Source organism: Neovison vison, chromosome 12 (genome assembly GCF_020171115.1).
Source record: "Neovison vison isolate M4711 chromosome 12, ASM_NN_V1, whole genome shotgun sequence".
NCBI classification, from domain to species: Eukaryota; Metazoa; Chordata; class Mammalia; order Carnivora; family Mustelidae; genus Neogale; species Neogale vison.
The window spans coordinates 58,297,543-58,320,361 of record NC_058102.1 but is presented as its reverse complement, the minus strand read 5'-3'; the positions used below and the strand labels follow the sequence as shown (position 1 = coordinate 58,320,361).

The window sequence follows — 22,819 nt, the reverse complement described above, 5'->3', positions numbered from 1 at the left end:
TTTGTTGGAATGTAAAATGGTCCATCTCCTATGGAAAACCCTATAGCAGTTCCTCAAAAAATAAAAAAAGAAAATGGACCTATCACTGGATCCAGCAATTCCACATCTGGGTATATATCCCAAATATTTGAATCAGGATCTCAAAGAGATATTTGCACCCCCATGTTTATTTGCAGCATTATTCAAAATAGTTAGAAGGTAGAAACAAGCTAAATGTCCACTGATAGATGAATGAAGAAAACAGAGTAGATACATCCAATGAAATATTATTCAGTCATGAAAAAGAAGACAATATTGTCATATGCTACAACATGGATAAAATTTGAGGATATTATGCTAAGTCAAATATTTCAGTCACAGAAAGACAAATCACTGCATGATTCCATTTATATTAAATAGAATGGAGGTTACCAGGCACTGGGGAGAATGGGAAGTTGTTAGTTAATAGGTATAGTTTCAGTCATACAAGGTGAGATGTTTCTAGGGATCTGCTGTACAACATTGTGCTTATCATTAACAATATTGTACACAAAAATTTAAGAGAGTATATTTCACGTTTTTTTTTTAACCACAATAAAAACAATTCCAAGATAATTTTTCAGAGGGTTCATGTGCAGGATGAGAGTGGAAGGAGCTAGACAAGCTGATTTTTAAATTATAAATGAAAAAATAAATATACAATAATATCCAGAAAATGTATAACAGATAATCATACTGAGACAATGAAAGTTTTGTCAGATCTTACGACATAGTCTGAAGCTGGTATCTGTTTAAAAATGGACAGATCAGTGTAAAATGACAGAAATAGAGCCACTGTGATGAACGTAGAGATTCAATAAAGTAGTGGGAACACAGATTGTGAAATAAATAAATTCTCTTGGGATATATGGCTCTTTACCTGGGAAAAATATTCTCTGCAACAATAACTTTCAAATGAATCCGAGATTTAAAGGAAAGAAATGAAAGAAAAATTGGAAGAAAATGTAAAAGCTTTTTTTTTTTTTCCCAAATTTGGAAGGGGAAAAGCCTAAGTAAAACAAAAATACACAGAAGTCATTAAAATTTATAAATATGACTATATAAAATCTAAAACACCTACATGATAAAAAATAATATAAATGAACATAAAAACTAAGAAACCAAATAGGAAAAGAAAATTACTACACACAAAAAACAAGTATTTCCTTTCAGCCAGATAGAGAGATTGACAGTTAGATAGAGACGAGTATTTTATAGTTCAGTACAAAGATCAAACATCTTATCAGAAAATAGGCAAAGCATATAAGAAGACAATTCATAAAGATGTAAAATTGATTTTTTCATAAATGTGATTTTAAAACATGAAAACCTGCTCAATCTCAGGCAAAATAAAAATTTAGTAATATTATATGTAGACAAGAGTATTAGGAAAAGTGTGTGTATATAGATAGGTAGATGGATAGATAGATCATATATATATGTGTGTGTGTGTGTGTGTGTGTGTGTGTGTGTGTGTAGAACATAAAAATGTACAGACATGGGGCAATCCCCAGCATAAGAAGGTGACTAAGCGGGGCGCCTTGGTGGCTCAGTGTGTTAAAGGCTCTGCCTTTGGCTCAGGTCATGATCTCAGGGTCCTGGGATTGAGCCCTGCATCAGGCTCTCTGCTCAGCATGGAGCCTGCTTCCCCTTCTCTTCCTGCCAGCCTCTCTGCCTACTTGTGATCTCTGTCTGTCAAATAAATAAAAAACTCTTTTAAAAAAAAGAAAAGAAGAAGGTGACCAAGCAGGTATGGAACAGTGACTACGGTACGTGATGGTCATGCAAAGGGAAAGATGAATGCACATAAGATCATTTCTGGCCGTGTTCACACCAGACTAGTGACAGGGATTTCCTGAGAATGGGCGGGAGACAGAGGGCAGTGGGTGAAAATGAGATTTACCTTGTTCCTGTGTATATTCTCCTAATGTTTATCTTGGGCACGAATAAGCATGCACTTAATACACATAAATACCCATGGAGTACAACAACTGAAACAGGTCAGTGAATGGGGACAAACTCAGAACCAGCTCCATGGATTTACAAGTTTTCTGATAGAAACGGTCTTCCAAGTGTCCATGAGGTGCTCATTCATTACAGCAGGTGGTAGTATTATACGTGAAAAGAGCTGGGGACTCAGTGCCTTAGATCTTCTGGCCAGAAAGAGCATGGTTTTTCATGGTTGAAATGTGCTCAGGTCTATTTGGTTTCTAGAATTTTATACTGCAAGGATCCTTGCTTCCTTTGGTATTTAGTCCAATATCTTTGCTCTATTTTCAAACACTGAGCCCAAGATGTCCAGCGGATCGTAGGCAACACAGCCGGGCAGAACTCACCCCTCCTGACTGTTTGGCTGTAAAGGCATGGTGAGACTGATGTGGATTTATGTTTTAAGTTTACGATTCTTGTTTTAAACTCCAGTTTCCATCAGTCTGACTCTGCCCTTAAAAAGTAAGAGGAGAGTCAAATAACTCATTTGGAGTTGCAGAAAGCATTATGCTATTTTATACAAGTACGCAGTTTTGGTGGCCTATGCCTTTCCCTCTGGCCTCTTCTAAAATATAAGTCCTTTTCTGTTTCTCTCTTTAAAACAATGCAGGGTTATATTTGCTCAGTTGTCATAATATTAGTTGCTGTGTTCATCAGTCTCGAGTGACTGGTTTTCCTCTTGTGCAGAATCTTAGTCTAACTGATTATCTTTCTCTATGTGTGTTTTCCCCCTCACTTCTTTAGTTGTTGAGAAAATACTTTCCTTCCTTTCCTCAGTTTATGGTGATTCTTGTTTTTCTCATTGTGCAAAGGAAAAAAATAGAGGCAAACTGCACAGTTCCAATTGTTAAATAACAGCTGCATTTGTTTATCTGCGGTGGGGCACTCTGGAGGAGAATTTTCTCCTTACACATGATTCTCTGCTCCGATGGTAATCTCCTAAGCTCTAGAATGAGGGTTGGTGCTTATGTCACCAACACCACCAACCCCAACTTCTATCCAATAATGTGAACAAATAGAAAAGGGGTGGAGAAGGAAGGAAGGACACTGTCTCCCCTGCTGGGACAAAGCTCTCTCCCTCCCCTCATCCCCCCCCACTTCAGTCAAAGGAGGAAGATGAGGACAGGGAGAGACATAGGCTACAGAGGAAGGGTGACCACCACTCGAGACAATGGCAAGAGGTTCACCTGAGAGTCATGGTGCCTGTTTGGGTCTACATTTCTTGGAACTGCTTCAGTCTAACACTTACATTCTAAACTCTGACATTCTGTGCAATTTAAGAAGCATTTAAACTGGGTTAGGTCTGAAGTCGTGAGGCATGTCTATTCTATCAATCTAAGAGTCGGGACACCCAAATCTTAGTTCCTGTTCTCACATCTATTGCATACGTTATGAGGGGCACATGGACCCTATGTCAGCACCCAGACCCACCCATCGGTCTGGGTGGCGATGGGAATTCTCTAATTCCTAATGTTCCCAACATAGCCTGGGACCACATCTGTGTTTTCAAACTGACACAACTTTAAAAGAATACCCTGGAGCCCCTCTTGAAAATAAAAGATTTGAGATCTCATCCCTGCAGAACTTTATTCAGAAAATCTGGAATGGAACCAAATTCTGTGTTTTTCTCAAGAAATCCTCAGTGGTTATTATCATCAAGAAAGTGTCAGAACATTTCCACAAATTCTCCAAACCCTTAAATACTATAACTTCCTCTTGTGATTGTTCTCTTTTGTCTATTGTATTCTCCTATCTGACATTGCCCTTCCTCTACCTTCGCAGGTTTCACACATACCCAGGCTTATTTCCCAACTCCAACTAACAATCGCCGGTGGACAAATGACATCTGCTCTTGCTTCCTGTGCCCCGCTGGATAGTCCCCATTTGTCCCTTCGCATCCACTCTCCACCCTTCTCCACCTGATCCCTGCTGTTGGAAGTGAACCGTAGACCAAATGGGCTCCTTTGTCTTCTGACTTCCAACTGAGTTTATCCAATGGGAGGCATCAACAGGAGAGTAGAGAATGGAAGAAGAATAACACTGAGTTTTTGATGAGCCTCTTCCCCACCCCCTCCCAATGACTCACAGGATCACTGTGATCACTGTGGCCCTTCCGGGGGCCTTTCTTATAGAGAAGACCTACTGGGATTCCAGTCAGGTGTAAGGTTGGAAACATTGTAGCCCCAACAGTGTGGCTAGCCCCAAGTTACTGTCCTACCTTTTATAGATACACTTTAACCTTTCCCAAGATTCTTTTAGCTTATTCTTTATTTCTTTCTTTCTTAAGTAAGCTCTACACCCAATGTGGGGCTTGAACTTAAAAGTCAAGGGTGACATGTTCTACTGACTGAGCCAGTGAGGCACCCCTACCCCAAGCCTTTTTAAATAGTCCCTTTGTTGGGGTGCCTGGGTGGCTCAGTGGGTTAAGCCTCTGCCTTCGGCTCAGGTCATGATCCCAGGGTCCTGGAATTGAGCCCTACATCGGGCTCTCTGCTCAGCAGGGAGCCTGCTTCCCTCTCTGTCTGCCTCTCTGCCTACTTGTGATCTCTGTCTGTCAAATAAATAAATTAATAAATCTTTTTTTAAAAAAAATGGTCCCTTTGTTTAAACTTCTTCAGTTACTCTGAGTGTGGCATCTCTGCTGCCAGGACTTTGATGGGGACCATGATTTACCTTTATCTCTTTCCTAGGTGCCATTTATATAAGAAGGGCTTTCTTGTTTCTTATTAGAAATTTTAAAAAAATGGTAGATGTAGAATTAGAAATGGAAAGAATAGGATTCTGGGATTTGAATAGCTTTCAATTTATCTGTTCCAGTGTACCGCCAAATGCCAGAATACTTCATAAAATATATCTACTTCATCCTGATCATTACAACTTCTCAAATATTTGCTGGAAATAATCATTTCCCCCCTCTAGGATAAATATCATCCATTCCTTCAACAGTTCTTCATGTAGCAGGGTTTCTAGGTCTTTCTCCAGCCTGGAGAAACATTGAGTATGTTTCTCTGGGTGCATCTTAAAATGTTTAGAGAAACATTTGCAAAGTAAGCCAAATGTGGACCAGAGTCTCACCTAGCTGGACAAGAACCAGGACCTCCATCACCAAGAGGCATATGGGAATGAAAGAGGCTCAACCCGGGGCCCCGGCTATCAAATGGAACCACCGCCGGACAGAAAACAGGGACATGGGCAGAGGTTGGAGTCCCTCCTGGAGGGGGAGGCACACATCCAGGCTTCTCTTCCTGCGCATCACTGTTCTACTCTTGAATTTATACTTTATTTTTTCTTCTGTACTTTTTCTTTTCTGCTAAGGGGTGGGGGTAGGGGGACAGAAATGGAACTCTAGTCAGGCCAAGAATTAAAAAAAAAAAAAAAAAATAGGAGTGCTTTAAATTCCCATGGTCTGGAAGTCCACAGTCTCCTTTCCCCACACTAATCTAGATGCCTTCCTTGGGCTTCTAGTCTTCTGGCTAGAGGTTAGTAGGTCATTTGTGCAAAACGGTGTGGATCCTGTAGCACAAGACATTTTCTTGAGTGTGAGCTCCTTGAATTCTCTTACTTAGACTCTGCAGGCCTCAATACCATGGAATTATCACCACCTCAAACCTTATATTATCTGATTCAGGCAACCTAGAGGATCCAAAGGGAGAAAACTTTGTCCCAAATTACAGAGTAACTTACTGGTCAAGTCAGGATTGGAACCCAGATCTCTTTCCTCTCTATAATCCCGCCTCTCCTTTCAGTTAATTTACTCCATTCTTTCACCACAGATTACAAAACTGAAATGAAGAAATTAATACAGCGGGTACCCAAAGCATCCAAGTCAGACAGAGGCAGGCTTTGAATTGCACAATTGCCTTGAAAGTATTGAGGAAAGATAGCTATGTACACATTACATTTGACACAACCTCCACGGTGAAGCAACCCAACATTTTATCTAGAGGGTTCAACCACCTGTCCTTTGCATCTAAGTCTAAACTTTCTAGCATCTAAATCTTTTCAATCAGCTGAGACAAGACAGGGAGAGGAAGGCTCACATTATCAGATTCCTGAGTTTGAATCTCCAGTCTTCCATCAAACATAAGTCTGTCCAATTTGTACAAGCTGCTTAGGACCTCAGGGATGACCCAGTTCCATAAAATTAAGACCCAGAACGTGCACGATTCACAAAGTTACAAAGCAGAATCAGGGCTTGACTCTTCCTCCCACGCTCTTTCATATGCCCTGTGCTTGTTTCTTTGTTTAATTGGCTCTCAGAACAGGGTATCAGATATTTGCATACAGCATTTACTACAACTGCGTCATCAGATTCAAGGTCAGTATGTCCTTTATTAAATGAGAAGGGGAAGGGAGTGACATAAACATTATCTTTAAAAGCTGCTACTAACTACAGGGAATGCCTTTAAATAGATTTGAAGGACTTCACAAATAACATTTAGAGAACTATTGATGAATTCTAAGCAGCTGATAAGAAAAGGTGGTGAAGTTTGAAATGATCGAACAAGTCTATCTGCATCCACTATTCTGAGCTGAACTATATGGCAGGAGAGGGTCTGACGCTAAGAGAGCTCTTCGCAGCAATTTAGGGGAAATGACTGTCAGCGGAAGAAACCACTTCCTAACAGCTGAATTTCAAGACTCTGGCAGATCAATAGGGCAAAAGGAATCAAAACTACAGCAGCTGCTGTTGAGAACGGCAGAACCTCTGGTGCCTCAGATGATCCCAAACTGAGCGAGCTCATGCAGTTCCAAGTGGCTGAACGCCTCCCAGGGACAAATCACCGTGATGTCTGCAAGAGAGGGAAGAAGAGCTTGTAAGCCAGCCTCACTGACCCCGCCCCACAGAGCCTTGAGAAGGCTTCTTGCACTCCAGAAGACATCCTTTGGCTGGAGACGCCTCATTCCTCTCTCCCATTCATTGACTCAGTAACCAGGAAGTTACTTATAATAGCCCTTAGCCCAGGAAGGATTAGACTGACTGCCTAATTAATCCCTTGCACGGTTCTGATGCCCCCCACCCCAGGTAGGTATCTCCATTGGTTTCATTCTGTAGCTCTTTGGAGAGGTGACCCAAGGCTTTTGACTGGAGCTAGCATGAGGGGGTGCAGGTCACTGATCAAACAGGTCTCCTCAAAGCACAATGACTATGGAAAGAACACAAGTAGAATTTTAGTCAGGCCAAGAGTTAAAATGAGAAATAGAAGCATTTTAAATTCCCATGATCTGGAAATCTACTGCCTTCTTACTCCCTGCCCATTCAGATGCATTTCTTGGGCTTCTCTGACTCACTATTTAGTTCCTTTAGATTTTGAAATGCCTAATATATCCAGTTGCATGCTGAGAAGTAATCTCAAGGCATCTACTAATCCAATTTTTTGCTTCAGGCAATAAAATATTATTATCCCTGAATTACAGAGACGCTGACTGGAACCCAAAGAGATTAAATACCTACCAAAAAAAAAAAAAAATCAGAGTTATAGAGATGGGATTAAAACCAAGCCAAAGATCTCAGATCTCCCCTCAGTATAAAGCTCTTTCTAGTGTTCCAAATTCGTTGGCAGAGTTAAGCATATCCTCCAGAGTCCAAAAGAAATCTGCTGGTCTTATGTAGTCTGGCCAAAATACAGAAGCAGTTGATTTAGGAGAATAGCAAATGAGCTTTAGAAAATAGCTGGAAAATGTATTTGAGCTCCCAGGAGTGACATTTGACTGTAAAAAGCAAATACACTGAGAATTGCCTGGTAAGGACACTGATTACTAATCACACCATTTATCAAAAGTGTATTGGATGAGTTGAAAATACCTTCACTCAAAAACCTGCACAATGAGGCACCTGGATGGCTCCATTGGTTAAGCATCTGCCTCAGCTCAGGTCTTAGGGTTGAGTCTCACATCGGGCTCTGTGCTCATTGGGAAGTCTACTTCTCCCTCTCCTCACCACCCTCCTCTCAAGCTCTGTCACTTGCTATCTCTCTAAAAAATAAATAAAAAAAAATTTAAAAAAACCCTCACAGTGGTGTTTATAGCAGAATTATTTATAATTGTGAAAATTTGGAAGCAACAAAATGTCTTTTTTTTTTTTAGATTTTATTTATTTATTCTACCTACAGAGATCACAAGTAGGCAGAGAGGCAGGCAGAGAGAGAGGGGGAAGCAGGCTCCCTGCTGAGCAGAGAGCCCGATGCGGGGCTCGATCCCAGGACCCTGAGATCAGGACCTGAGCTGAGGGCAGAGGCTTTAACCCACTGAGCCACCCAGGCGCCCCAACAATTTGTCTTTTAATAGGATAAGCAAATTGTGATACAGCCATAGAATGAAATATTTTTCTGTGGTTAAAAAAAAAAAAAAAAAGAACTATCCAGCCATACAGGACATGGAGGAACCTTAAGTGAATAAATATTGCTAAGTGAAAGAAGCCAGGCTACAAATCTATAGACTGTATACTTCTAACCATATGACAATCTGGAAAAGGCAAAACTTTTTGAAAGTAAAATGATTTGTGGTTGTCAAGAGTTTGTGGAGGGTGGGAGAAAGGATGAGCAGGTAGAACACGGGGGATTTTTAGGACCTCTATTCTGTATGTACCTGTAGTTATGGAAACACAACACTGTGCATTTGTCAAAACTAGACGACACAAAGAATGGATCCTAATATAAGCTATGAATGCTCACTAATAATAATGTTTCCAACACCGGCTCATCATTTACAACAAATGCACCACACCAAAGCAAGACGCTGATAATAGGGGAAGCTACGTACAGGCGTATGCTGGAGCTCTACACTTCCTGCTTAAGGTCTCTGCAAACTCAAAATAGCTCTAAAAAATAAAGTTTAGTATTTTTAAAGGGAAGAGCCAGTAATTTTCATTCATTATCCAACAAATCCAATTATTCTAGCCAACTGAAAAATCTTGGATTGGGTACGTTCGGTGTGTAGGCCCTGTTCTGGGTGCCGGAGCATATGTGAAGAGGACGGTGTTTAGGGAGTGCTTTGTCTGGTAGAGTAAAAAAGTTCTCCAGGCTCCTCCCTTGCTTCCAATACCTCACTCTGCGGCCTCCTACTGTCACTTCATTCCTCTTTGTCTCAGATTTCTTTTCTGAAGAAATGATGAAGCTGGGATAGACAAACGCTGAGAATCTTTCTACCATGAAAGTCTACAACTTGATGTCCTCAAGCATTGTTTAACAGAACAAGCGGATTTATATCTTTAGGCCTTAGCTTGATTTCTATTAGAGTTTTTGCCTCAGGGCACATGTGTATTTACTGAGGTGATTAAACTAACCCCCACACTTCTATGTCTTCAAGGATCTGCTTGCTGCCTTAGCTATTTCTTGCAATTTTTCACTGCCCTTTGAGGCCTAAAGAATGGATAGTGGTGAAATTCCAAGTGAAAGTCCACAGTCTTGGGAGGCTCACCTGTTCCTAGCCCCTCCATGCCTGGAATGTCATCTCCAAACCTATAGAGAGAAACAGAAAAATTAGCTGACATCAGAGTGAAAGGATCCTGAAATGTCTCCTACTGACAGCTTCCTGACTAAGGGGGCAGGAAGAGGTTTAAGTTTTTGTCTTTGAGAAATATTTTGTTTGCATTGACCTGGGGAAAAGACAAAGTGACTCAGGCTGGTTTCAGACAGTGTGTCTCTGTGGTGAGATTTGCCCCTCATAAAAATCTAGCCTAAGACAACTGAGAGCTAACTAGAACTATCCCTGGGGAAATTTAGTCAAGCTCCACTTTTAAAAATAGAAAATAGAATGGAAGCTCCTGGGTGACTCAGTAGGTTGGGTGTCTGCCTTCAGCTCAGGTCATGATCCCAAAGTTCTGGGACGGAGTCTCACATCAGGCTGCCTGTTCAGCAGAGAGCCTGCTTCTCCTTCTTCTGCTGCTTTCCCTGCTTGTGCTCTCTTGAGCTCGCTGTCAAATAAATAAATAAATAAATAAAATCTTAAAAGGAAGAAAGGAAGGAAAGAAGGAAGGAAGGAAGAAATTGGAATGAAAACACAGTATGAAAGACATTAAAATGATTAATTCATCTATTTGGTTAGCAGTACAAAAGCATTTATCAAGCATTTACTATGTGCCAGGCATTGTATTAAACATAGAGAATTAAGAAAAAAATGAATTTTCTCTGAGGAACTTCAATCTCAGAGAACAGATGTAAATAAATAAATGTAATGTAAAACAATACAGGTTATCACAGCTGAATGTATGAAATGCAGACATGGAAGTCATGATCACATTTGTCTAAGAGAGTCAGTAATGGCTTCAAAAGAGAAATTAACATATGAATATATGTTAAAGAATAAATTGGATTTTGCCAAGGAGAGAAAGAGAAAAATAAAGAATTGAAGACTTAACATTTGAAGTCATAAAAATAAACTCTGCGTTCTGGAAATGGCCTGTGTTTTAGTATTCCAATTAAACCACAGGGTGTACTGGTGAAGAGGAGTGGTCAAGAAAAGTCTGGAAGGTCAAGTCAAAGGTTGCTATGACCGGCTCCATTTGTTGTTTTAAATGTCACCACAGCCTGGGGGTGAGAGAGAAAGCATCCCAGGGCTAAAAACTAACTGATTCAGTAAAGACTGTGGTAGAGAGGAAAATAGAGGATGGGGTAGAAATCTTTCTAAGTCTATTTAATATTGGGAGCTCAAAATCAAAGCAGGCTTGTGGGGGAAAAAATAGAAAGTCTTTTTCATTTTGGTCTTACCCTTTAACACCTTTCTTAGGAGGCTTGCTCTTGAATTGGCGAGTCTGTCTCTGCTTAAACTTGGGGGGCCCCTTGCGTGGGGTAGTGGGACCCTGGTTTGAAGTTGGAGGAGCCAAAGTAGTGTTGTCGCTCATTCTGATGTCGTTGAGTGTCTGATGGTTCTCTTTCAGGTTCCTTAGATGGTGAGAGGGGAAAAAAAAAAAAGATTCTTCAGGGTACAGGGACCATTGCTTCTTAGACCCTCACTGGAAAAGTCAGAAAAGCTCAGGACTTCATCTTGTCTCAAAAGGGAAGAATCAATCATTTTTTAAAGAGATTTCCAAGAAAATATGGTATAAATCAATCACTCAATGTAGTGGAATGCAGACTGACAACAGATAGATTACAAACGAAAAATCTAGATAGATGTGTTGTTTCAATAAATTATCACGAGCTTTCCATGTGAATCTATTATGATAAGTTCTTCCCATTCTGTGATCATCATCTGTGAAGACAGGAAAATGGACTGAATGCTATCTATAGTCTTTACAGCACTGATATGTTCTTTAAATTTAATATATTTTCCACCCTACTACACAATAACCTGACTCTTAATGTTTATTGCCTCACATTTTATAGGCTTTTTATTTTACAGTACCTTACACTGTTCAAGCCTTGTGTAATCAAGATACTCCTCTCCTAGTTCTAGGAGATAACAGGGAGAGCTCTGAACCAGGGACACTAACACCTGTGTAGTATGAGATACATCCCAGTACACACATACACACTCACAAGAAAATCAATGGAGGATGATTCAGTAGTAGGTTTATGCTTTAACTCCATATTCAGACATGAGGTTCTTTAATCACCCATTTCTCTGAAATATTCAACATTTTCTCATATCCAAATCATGGACTTATCCAATATGATTTTCACAGACTTTGATTTTAGCCATAGAAACGTACATTGTCATTCTTCAAATACAAATAGTATTAACAAGATAAATTTTAAAAGTAAAGATGCTAAGCTAAAGGATGACTTGTCTTCTTTCTCCTTTCTATCACAAAAGTTGATAATACTTCTCCTAGGAAGGAAGAGTCTAAAAAACTCCAAAGAACTTCTAAGTACCCCTAATCTCTTACCCTGAGCCAAACTCTGGGTAAGAGTTCCATGCTCTGTTACCTGGAAGATTTATTTATTTATATAATCTATACATTATAGACTTATGCTAATATTCTTAGCTTCAACTCTCCCTGACCATCTTTGGCCCATGCTAATCATCTTCCTCTTTCTCCACCGCACTGAACATACCTCAAATTTTATATTGTATGACTTCAAGTTCCTCAACTTTTTCTTATTACTTTCAAAATCAGTTTAAATTATTATCCTGGCATAAGAGACATTTTTTTCCTTTTCTTTTTTTCCCCAATTACTATTTTCATTTTCTCATGCTAGTTCTCAACTTTTTCCATGGAAACGCATTGACTAATCTGTGAGTCGGTACCAGGGATGGCGAACCTGGCCAGGTTTACTTGCTTATGCCACAGATCTTGTCTTATTTACCCACTGGAATGTGCTCTAGTGGGCTTCTTTTTCCATTTTTGTTCATTTCTGTCAAAACCTAGAATAGTGTCTGGCACATAGCAGATGTCCTGTATACATTTGTCTAATCTTTGAATAAATAAATGGAAACATTGAACTACTACCTTGAACTTTGGGTGATGAGAGTCAGACCCTGTGATTTCTCCACCAAACCATAAAGAAGGCATCAGTTGGTCTTCACTTCACAAAGCTCTCAGTGGCTTTAGGAAATGGGCTGCCTGTTCATCCGTTCACTGAATCCAGTTCTTGTGCTGTGGCCCCTCTCTCGCCCTGGTAAACATGCAAAGTTTGTGTCTCTTCCAAGTGTGGTTGGGACCATGGAAACTGCTACCGGGCAGCCAAGAGTAGCATTGTTCTCTGAGTTTATACCAGTAGCTGGCACATCCTGGCTCTGACAAAGCCACAGAGGAAAACTAGAGAATTTCTCTCCAATCAAGATTTTTGGACTTCTCAATTCTTTCAAAATAGTAAGAAAGCCCAAATTTTCCTTCTCTCATCTGGGGAGTTTACTAGGATTAGGATTACCATATTTAACAAATAAGAATGCAGGACACCCAGTTAAATTAGAATTTCAGATAAATAACAAATGGGGTTTTTATTATAAGTATATTCTAAATAGTTCATGGTATATACTTATACAAGAAAAATTATTTGTTATTTATCTGAAATTCTAATTTTACTGTGTGTCTTCTACTTTGATCTAGCAGTTCTATCTAGGATTCCACTGTGTCAGATCTAGAGTCTATAATATGAGGGTTTAAGGTAAACTAATCAGTCATATTACCATTTGGGGGCAATGCAATGTAAGACTATGTGTTTTAGATTCAAATAGATAGTTTCAAATCCCTGCTCCACAAAAACTGTCTATGTGCCCTTGGATAAATTGCATAACTTGTCTGGACCTCATTCCATCTATGAAATTAATCAAATATACCTTCTTTTTAGAGCTATGGAGAAAAGTAAAAGGCATAATATAAATAAGTGTTTGGTGCAAAGTGCTCAAAAAAATAATAACGATGTAATAGACTTTCTAGGAAGCCAACAAACAACTCTGTGATTGGGACACAGGTTCACCTGCCCTCCCTATACACTTTCTCCTGGGCGAACGGTTGAAGAGCCCTTGTCACATTACCAGAGAGATGACTGTCACCAGCACTTGCTGGGTCATCTTCTGTATCCCTCCAACACCCTATTAATTTATGACTGGTCTTGAAATTCTGCCATAAGCTTGGATTCCCTTGACATCCCCAAAAGCAGCCCCAAAGAACTTAAAAATCACACTTGACTTCCATCTTCCCTTGATTATACTTCCCCTTTTCTCTTGTAAATTTCTTTTGCATATTTATATATGTAATTTTGAAGTCGCAGGCTCAGATGGCGTTCCCGTTCCTTTCTAGGTATGTATGATGCGTTATATAAAGGTATTCTCTTCCGAAAGCGCTATAGAACAGTTGCCTCATTCGTCCCTGGATCCTCCTGATCCCCAGGGTTTGCACCATGGGTAAAAACTTTGTATTTATTATGCATTTCATGTATAATATTTCATTTTTGAGTAGATAGGACAATCTAACTCGTAGAGTTTTTCTGTCATGGATGTGCCCTCCAGTTCTCCCTGTAAAACCATCTGGGAGGAACAGAGCAAATATGACCCTTCCCTGCCTTGGAAGTTAGTCTTGTCCATGCCGCATATCACCAGAGGCTAAACTTATCCCGGCCATGCTTTCCTAGGAATTAAAAGGGCATCCCCAGGCAGTGTCAGACCTGCTTTCAGCTGTAGGAAGATGTTTCACAATTTTGTCTCCCAAAAGTGTCAAGAAATTCATTCGTTCATTCCTTTGTGAGATGGAATGGCTTTCTATTTTTAAAGCAGTGTCAGCCCTTCCCCTTTTGAAGAGTAAAAACTGTTGTTCTGCAGAAGGAAGTGGATTCAGCAGAGCAGTACATCAAAGCACAGTTTTGTAGGGGATCAGGATTAGTGTCACCTTGGATGCAAGGCAGCAGAGTTCAGAGTAAGAAGCTAAGGAGGATGATCATCCATAAACCCCAGCTAAGGCAGAGCAGTATCAGAAGGTCCTGAGTCAGGATCTCTGATGTTGCCCTCATCACCCCCAGACTTCCCGGTCTCCCCTTCTTGGCAGAGATATAGGCAAATAGACAATTCTCTCGTTGGGGGGCTAAGAGAAGGGGTGAGGAGGAGATAGGTGCAGGAGTGGTCTCCCTGCACTGATGGGGTTGGGCCAATAAATATCACCAGGGTCCTGCTGAGGCAGAGAGAATCAAATAATCTGGAGAGCCAAGGAAGACCCTGACCAAAGCCATGAAAAGACAAAAAAAAAAAAAAAAAAAAAATCTGCAAGTACCTTCATTCGGATTGGAACAAACACACACTTTGGCCTCAGAGGGAGAAGGCTAAGCCACCCACACAGCACTGGGGTCATTCTGACTGCCTTTTGACTCTCTTTCTCCTTATCCTCACACTCTCATGTCCCCCCTTTTGTATTTTGGTCTCTTTCATGGACACCCTGGGAGTAAAGAACTGTTTGCTCCGTGGTCACTTAGTGCCCCAGATCCCTCCTTTCCCAGAAAACTGGGAGCCACAAAAAAGAGGAGTCAGTGTGGGGTTCTTTCAAAATGAGTTGAGTAATCAAGTTTTGCAGCAACCTCTCAATAACCGAGTTTCACTTATTAGCTGGCTGCATGACATTATAAGGCAATTTGGATGTATTTCCTTCATGCTTTTTCCCAGTTTCATTCCCGGCCCCAGCTCAGTCCCGCTGGTTCAGTGTGTTTTCGTCCATTTCTTTATTTTAGAGCCAGATCAACCCTCCACCACCCACAAAGCCTTTCAATTAAAACCTACTTAAACACCAGAAGTTGAGAAATACTCACAGAGTTGAATGTTGCTCCCATAAACCGCCCAGTCGCCCTCTTCAAAGCAGATGAATAAAAGATCTATGCCTCCTGATTTATCTCTCTGTAATACCCACATGCCTCGTAATCCCACTGTTAGGAGCTTAGAGCACCAACCCATGTACAAAGAAGTTCGGAGAATAAAGGGTGAGACTGGGACAGGCTTAGGAGGTTTCTGACAAGTGAAACACTCTCACAAAACTGACTTGGGCATTCTCCTGTCAATCAGTAGGTGTTGAAACTACAAATGCACACAACGTGCTGATCTCCAGGGGCATATTCGTAGTTTGTGATTCGCAATCTCTTGTCTTCCTCCCTTCCCACCACTGTCCTTGTTGTCTCCCATTCCATCCCGTTCCCTGACACACACACACACACACACACACACACCCCAGCCATAAGTCAATCCCCACCACACAAGCATCATGTCATAATTCTTATGGGAATCTAGATAACTGGAAAGATAAACAAAATCATAGTGTCCCGTGCTGCAGTGGGGACACTGGGATGCTGATTGTGTGAGCAATGACATTGAAAAGTATACAATCTCTCTCCCTAATAAGTTCTGGATATATTTCCTCAGTAAGATAGAACCGCAAATCAAAAATGACACAAAATTCAGTGGTACTTGACAGAGAAAGAGCCCAACTTATAGCTGATAACTATTAACTGATGGCATTTATTTGAAAATTGATTGCTGAATCTTCCATATCAAAGGCTTCAGAGCACAGGGCTCAGGCTACAATTCAACTCATCGGTACTCTTGGCTGCAGTCTTTCCATTACGTTGAGCCACTAGTATTAATTTGTGCATCACTTTATATAGACCTTAGTCCATAGGCTAGCATCATTAAGTTCTTTTAAGAAATTTGTCATAGAGAAATAAAGTGATTTACTCCAGACTGTGTATAAAGTTAGTAGTGGAGCCAGGATCAAGGCCTAAATCTGGAAACACATTGCATATTCTGCTATCTTTCTATTATATTATAGCAAAGCAGAATAGACCGAAATGCACATGTTGCTGGTCTCTCTTGTGCCTTGCCAGTGAATTGTAATGTGCCCTCCCTAAATTATTACTTCTTAGAGAATTGCACTCCATAAGGTTATAGAGGAAGAAGGTCAATTTATCCTTCCCAGGCAAGGATAGATTCTTAACTGACGGCCCCAAGCAGATTATGTGGGCAGCTAAAAAGCTTATTTTTTTTTTAATGAAAAAATAATAATAACCTTGGTCTTCACCAAAATTAGAGGAATTTTGAAGCAGCAAATGCAGTGCAGAGCCAGTAGAATATTTAGTTTCTGGATGAGTCTTTCCATTCCCACCTCTGATCCCCATTACAATTCAGACATCCTCTACTCTTAGAAGGCACATAGATATTGAGATTCTTATCTGTGAAACTTCACCCATTCTCTATTTCTTTGCTGAAGGACTACAACTCATATGGGCAGTGAAAAGAGCAATAAGCCAAATGCTCTAGAGTGTTCCTACTCAAAATGTACAAGCGTCCATACCACCCGAGCGTTTGTTAGAAATACAGGACCGCAGGGCCTGCTCCAGACTTACTGACCCAGAAGCTGCATTTTAACAAGGTTTCAAGGTGATTTGTTTGCACATTACTGATGTAGACCCATGTGCAGGCTTGATCTCACCACATCTCTGCTATGTGACAAGAAGGCCATCTCCTCCAGTCTCAGTTTCTTCATGTCATATACCAAAATGTGCCAAGGGTCTCAATTTTTTCCATCCCAACACACTTGAGAAAGATAAACCACATTCATTGGTAACAGGATTTGTAACCAGTGATTTTCACTGTTAGAGGAAGGAGGAGGGTGTTGTACCATTACACTTCTTTTCCAGGGAAAGCCAGAAGAATGGAATGTGAGGAATGAGATGTACGACCAAGTATATAGTTGGAAAAACTCTTCTAAAGTGATTTTAGGGGCACCTGGGTGGCTCAGAGGGTTAAGCCTCTGCCTTTGGCTCAGGTCATGATCTCAGGGTCCTGAGTCAAGCCCTACATTGGGCTCTCCGCTCAGCGGGGAGCCTGTTTCCCCCTCTCTCTGTGCCTGCCTCTCTGCCTACTTGTGATCTCTCTCTCTCTGTCAAATAAATAAATAAAAACTTTAAAAAAAAATAAAGTGATTCTAATTTAGCTCTCAAGGATTTATGATTAGAAAATCCTCTAATTGCTTTAATGACTTAAAAATTTATTTTCCATCCAGTTTTGGACCAAGATGGAGTAGATATGCTTCTCCCCATTCCTGTGCTAAGTACAGCTAAAATTCCTAAATATTATATATAGAACAAACATAAGAGTATTTTAAAAGGTCAAGAAAAGAAGAGAGACCAAATAGGGAATTTAGTGCCCTAGGAACAATGTGGCAGTAAATTCCTTGAGCTCTCTTTTAGTTTTGTATATCCTGACTAGAGGAAAGAGAGGCAGCCACCCAGAAACACAAACAGGAGCAGATTAAAAAAAAAATCCTCTCGGGCCCCTGGGTGGCTCAGTGGGTTAAGCCGCTGCCTTCAGCTTGGTCATGATCTCAGGGTCCTGGGATTGAGCCCCACATTGGGCTCTCTGCTCAGCAGGGAGCCTGCTTCCCCCTCTCTCTCTGCCAGCATCTTTGCCTACTTGTGATCTCTGTCTGTCAAATAAATAAATACAATCTTTAAAACAAAACAAAACAAAAAAACCTCTCAAAAAGCCTACTCTTTCTAGACAAATGACCAGAAAAGATGTAATCTAGTAAGACAGAAAAAAAAATAGACAAAAATCACCCTATGACATGGGGAAAAATCCAACATCTTTTTTGGGGAAAAAGGCCAGTTTCAACCCCATCAGCACAGGTTGAGCATCGAGACTTCCATCCAGGCCCAGCTATAATTAGGTAACACTACCCGACCCCCACCTAAGTAGTATCAGGGAAGGCCACATAGGGATCTTAGACTTTCATCTCCAACCAGTGCTAACGAGGCACCCTCTTCCTTCTTACCAGAATGGTGTCAGAGGAAGCCAAGTGAGGAATTTTCACCACTATTCAGCAATAACAAGGTACCTAAAGAAGAACAAAATGAACATTTTAGACTAATACAAAAACAAACACAAAAATTCAACGAATGGGCTTGACAACAGAAAGAAGACAAAAGAAAGAATCCATGAACCTGAAACTAGAACAGTAGAAAATACCTCATCTGATTAAAAGAGAGAAAATAAATAGAAAAGAAGGAGGAGGAGGCAGAAAAGGAGAAGAAAGAGAAGAAGAAGACAACGATGACGACGACAACAAAACAACAACAGCCACCAGAGAACTTGGAAACTAAAAGATCTAACAATCATCTCATCAGAATTCCAGGAGAGGAAAAAAGGATGAGGCTAAAATGTACTTGAAAAAATAGACTGAAAATTTCCTAAATTTGATGAAAGACAAAAGCCTATGTTATCAAGAAGCTATCAAACCCCAATGGGACAAACCCAAAGAAATCTATGTCAAAGCACATCATAATCAAGTGACGAAACTAACGACAAAACAAATTTTGAAAGCAATTTAAATATATATATATACTACCTTACCTAGAGGTGAAAAAATGGAATGATGGAGGATTTTTCATCAGAAACCATGGGGCCAGAAGAAAGTAGCACAACATTTTTTAAGTCCTGATAAAAATAGAACTGTCACCTCTGAATTTATCCTTCAGGAGCGAAGGGAAATAAAGACATCCTAATAAAGAAAGACTAAGACAATCTATCACCAGAAAACCTACACTAAAAGAATGACAAAGGAAGTTCTTAAAACAGAAAGGAAATGATAATTTAAAAAAAAGAAATTTTTGAACTTCTAGAAAGAAAAAAAAAACGTAAAAAGAGGAAGTGTGGGATACAAGAGGATGTGTGGAAGACAGGAAACTCAACCACATTCGGCTGGGCTTGTGGAGACCTAAAAATCGTTCAAGACACTGTGGAGTTCTAGAGATCTGGTCAGTTTGCATCTTCAGGGACTGTACCTATTGTTCTCTGTTCCAAGTGGTTGTTCTTTCTGTTTCTCTACTACTCCTGCTGCCACTGAGTCTTAGAGGATTTGAGTAGCCAGGCTAACCACCAGGAAGTACTGCCTCTGGGAGACAGAAGAGTTCTACCAGCTTACTTAATTGGTGACTTGCTAGCCTCTTCAGGGCTGACTCTTGATCAGTTATCTATCTCTGATCGGACAACCAGGTAGTGAAGTCACATGGCTCTCTGAACAAGATGATTGATGATCAAGAAATTCCTGTGGATGACCCTTGGTTGCCCTGGACACTTCAAGATTTCAGAGGCATAAGAAATAAAGCCAGCAGAAACATTGCTGGGAAAAGAAAAAGAATTATTGGTATATGTGATGACATCAATGAATAGGAAGCACATTTTACTAAGTGAGAGAATCCAGAGTTGAAAGGCTCTAATGGTATCTGATTTAATTAATGACATTCCAAAAAGGAAAAACTATGAGGTTGGAGAACTAATCGGTGGTGGCCAGGGATTGAGAGAAGTCGACTGCTTGTAAAGGGACAAGGTGAGGGATTTTAAAGGGTGGTGAGATTATTTGGTATCATGATTGTAGCGGGAGATCTGTAACTCCAAGGATTTTTACTGTATGCAAATTTAAGAACGAAATATCATAAAAATGCTTCTAAAAATTATGTTTCATAGTTCTATAATCCTTGGTTCTTGATACTTTCTGACAGATGGGAAAGTATTATTAATCACATACAGAGAGTTAAAGGGCAGGCACTAAGTAATTAGAAAGTAATCAAAATTTTAGCTGACCTATAAGCTCCTTACACAAGCACTAATCTCTAATCCTTCTTTAGTGTTTCTTAAAATACCTTTGAGTAGGAAGACACACATCAGAGACACATTTCCTCTACATTTGGATTCTCCTAGACCAGGACTCCCACTCTGATGAATACACAGTGGACTCCAGAGAGGAACCCCCTAAATGTGAAGAAGGAAGGTACAAGGCTCTCCCCCATCTTCTCCTAATGTCCAATAATATTTATGCCTTTTCCAGAACAACATTGTTAATCTTGAAAAAAATGACTTATTAATTAAAAATACAATACTTCCTTTCAGAAAATAGGGAAGTGGGAACAGTACTAAACTCATTTCATTAAGCCAGTTTTACCCTCATAAAATATTTTAACACTAAAATCAAAGACAATAAAAAAGAAAAATACTGACCAATCTCTCATAGATTTAGATGTAAAAATCCTTTTTTTTAAAATATTTTCTTTATTTATTTGACAGAGATAGACAACAAGAGAGGGAACGCAGTCAGGGGGAAACAGGAGAGGGAGAAACAGGCTTCCTACTGAACAGGTAGCCTGATGCGGGGACCCTGAGATCATGACGTGAGCCAAAGGCACAGGCTTAACAACTGAGCCACTCAGGTGTCCCTAGATGTAAAAATCTTTATCCTCAATGAAATAATAGCAAATCAAATACAGGAATGTACAAAAATAATAATACACCATGATCAAGTGAGATTAATTCCATGTATGCAAGACTATTTAAAGCCTAATCAACTAACATAATGCATTATATCAGCAGCCTAAAGAAGAAAAATCATATAACCATATCAATTGATATAGAAATGCACAGAAAATGCATTTTGCAAAAACCAGTGCCCATTTATGATAACTCTCAGCAAACTAGAAATAAAACTCAACTCAGAAAAAAATCTTCAAAATAAACCAGCCAACCAAAAAAAAAAAAAAAAAAAAAACCCTACAGTTTACTTCATACTTAATTGTAAAAGACTGAATGCTTTTTCTCTAGGTCAGGGACAAGTCAAGGATGTGTGCTCTCATCGGTCTTATTCAACATGGTACTGAAAGTTCTGGCCAATGCAATCAGGCATGAAGAAAATAGAAAGCATATAATTTGTAAATGAGAAATGAAGCCACTCCTATTTACAGATGACATGATTATCTACATAGAAAAACCTTAAGGAATCTTCATTTTAAAACTACGCTATAACTAATAAGTGAGTTCAGCAAGGTTGAAGTATATTAGACTAATACAGAAAAATCAATTGCATTTATACATAACAATGAATAAATGAAAACTAAAACTTAAAAAGTAACATCATTCACAATTGCTCTAAAAAAACAAAATACTTAGGTGTAAATCTAACAAAGTATGCACAAGACTTGTATGATTAAAAACTACAAATTCTGATTTTCTAAAAACATTTTATGATTTTATTTATTTATTTGACACAGAGAGAGAGACATTACAAATAGGCAGAGAGGCAGGCAGGGAAAGAGGGGGAAGCAGGCTCCCTGCTGAGCAGAGAGCCCCATGCGGGTCTCAATCCCAGGGCCCTGGGATCATGACCTGAGCCAAAGGCAGAGGCTTAACCCACTGAGCCACCCAGGTGCCCCTAAAAACATTTTTAAAAGAGAGAATGAGTAAGCACGAGCAGGGGGGAGCAGCAGGCAAAGTAAGAAGCAGGCTCCCCATTGAGCAAGGACCCTGATGCAGGACTCAATCCCTGAACCCTGGGATCATGACCTGCGCTGAAGGCAGACACTTAACTGATCACCACTGAGGCACCCCACAAAATCTAATTTAAAAGAAATCAAAGCAGACCTAAACAGTTGAAAAAACACACCGTGCTTATGGATTAGAACACTCAACATAATAAAGATATCAATTCTCACTAAACTGATCCATATTTATTACAATTTCTATCAAAATTCCAGCAAGGTTTTCTGTAGACATAGAAAAGTTTATTCTAAAATGCATGGCCAAAACAAATATTAAAAAAGAAAAAAAGTAGGGTGGGAGGGAATCACTCTTCCTAATGTTAAAGCTTACTACATAGCTATGGTATTCAAAACAGTATGGTATGAGATTATGCTGAGTGAAATAAGTCAAGCAGAGAGAGTCAATTATCATATGGTTTCACTTATTTGTGGAGCATAACAAATAGCATAGAGGACAAGGGGCGTTAGAGAGGAGTAGGGAATTTGGGTAAATTGGAAGGGGAGGTGAACCATGAGAGACTATGGACTCTGAAAAACAGTCTGAGGGGTTTGAAGAGGGGGGGGGGTGGGAGGTTGGGGTACCAGGTGGTGGGTATTATAGAGGGCACGGCTTGCATGGAGCACTGGGTGTGGTGAAAAAATAATGAATAATGTTTTTCTGAAAATAAATAAATTGGAAAAAAAAAAAACAGTATGGTATGGACTGAGTGATAGACACACAGATCAGTGAAACAAAGCAAAGAACCCAAATGGAGATCCACAAAATATGCCCAATTAACTTGTGACAAAGGTACAAACGCAATTAACTGGAAGGGGGTCAGCCTGTTCGACAAATGGTGCTGGAGAATGAACATCTAAATCCTGGACAAATGAGGCTGAGCATTGACATTTTGTCCAGGGACATCAGAAATAAAACAAAACAAAACGGAACCAAAAAAGTGAATCTTACACCTCACACTTTATGTACCTAAAATTCCACACCTCACTGCCACACACTGCATGAAAACTAGCTTAATGTGTATCACAGACTTAAAGGTGCAAAGTAAATCTATAAAGATTTAAGGGAAAAAAACTAGGAGAAAATCTTC

The 22,819-nt window shown here is 39.9% G+C and overlaps 1 protein-coding gene and 1 long non-coding RNA gene across 3 annotated transcripts; one reads left to right on the top strand and one right to left on the bottom strand.

Moving 5' to 3' along the window:
• Positions 1 to 6,319: 6,319 nt before the first annotated feature.
• Positions 6,320 to 18,280, bottom strand: PDE6H (phosphodiesterase 6H). Of its 2 annotated transcripts, none has more exons than XM_044226931.1 (4): positions 18,200 to 18,280; positions 10,716 to 10,889; positions 9,427 to 9,467; positions 6,320 to 6,800 (listed from the first exon to the last, which is right to left on the bottom strand). In XM_044226931.1, exons 2-4 carry the CDS (start codon positions 10,847 to 10,849, stop codon positions 6,724 to 6,726), a joined length of 252 nt encoding a protein of 83 aa, XP_044082866.1. In that variant the 5' UTR covers positions 10,850 to 10,889; positions 18,200 to 18,280; the 3' UTR covers positions 6,320 to 6,723. The 2 variants fall into 2 exon arrangements, with proteins under 2 accessions (XP_044082866.1, XP_044082867.1); XM_044226932.1 differs by lacking the exon at positions 18,200 to 18,280 and adding an exon at positions 12,401 to 12,561.
• On the top strand, positions 12,692 to 19,877 carry LOC122891347. Its single transcript, XR_006381275.1, has 2 exons — positions 12,692 to 12,763; positions 18,203 to 19,877. It is a non-coding gene; the product is annotated as an uncharacterized LOC122891347 (long non-coding RNA).
• The last annotated feature ends 2,942 nt before the right edge of the window (positions 19,878 to 22,819 follow it).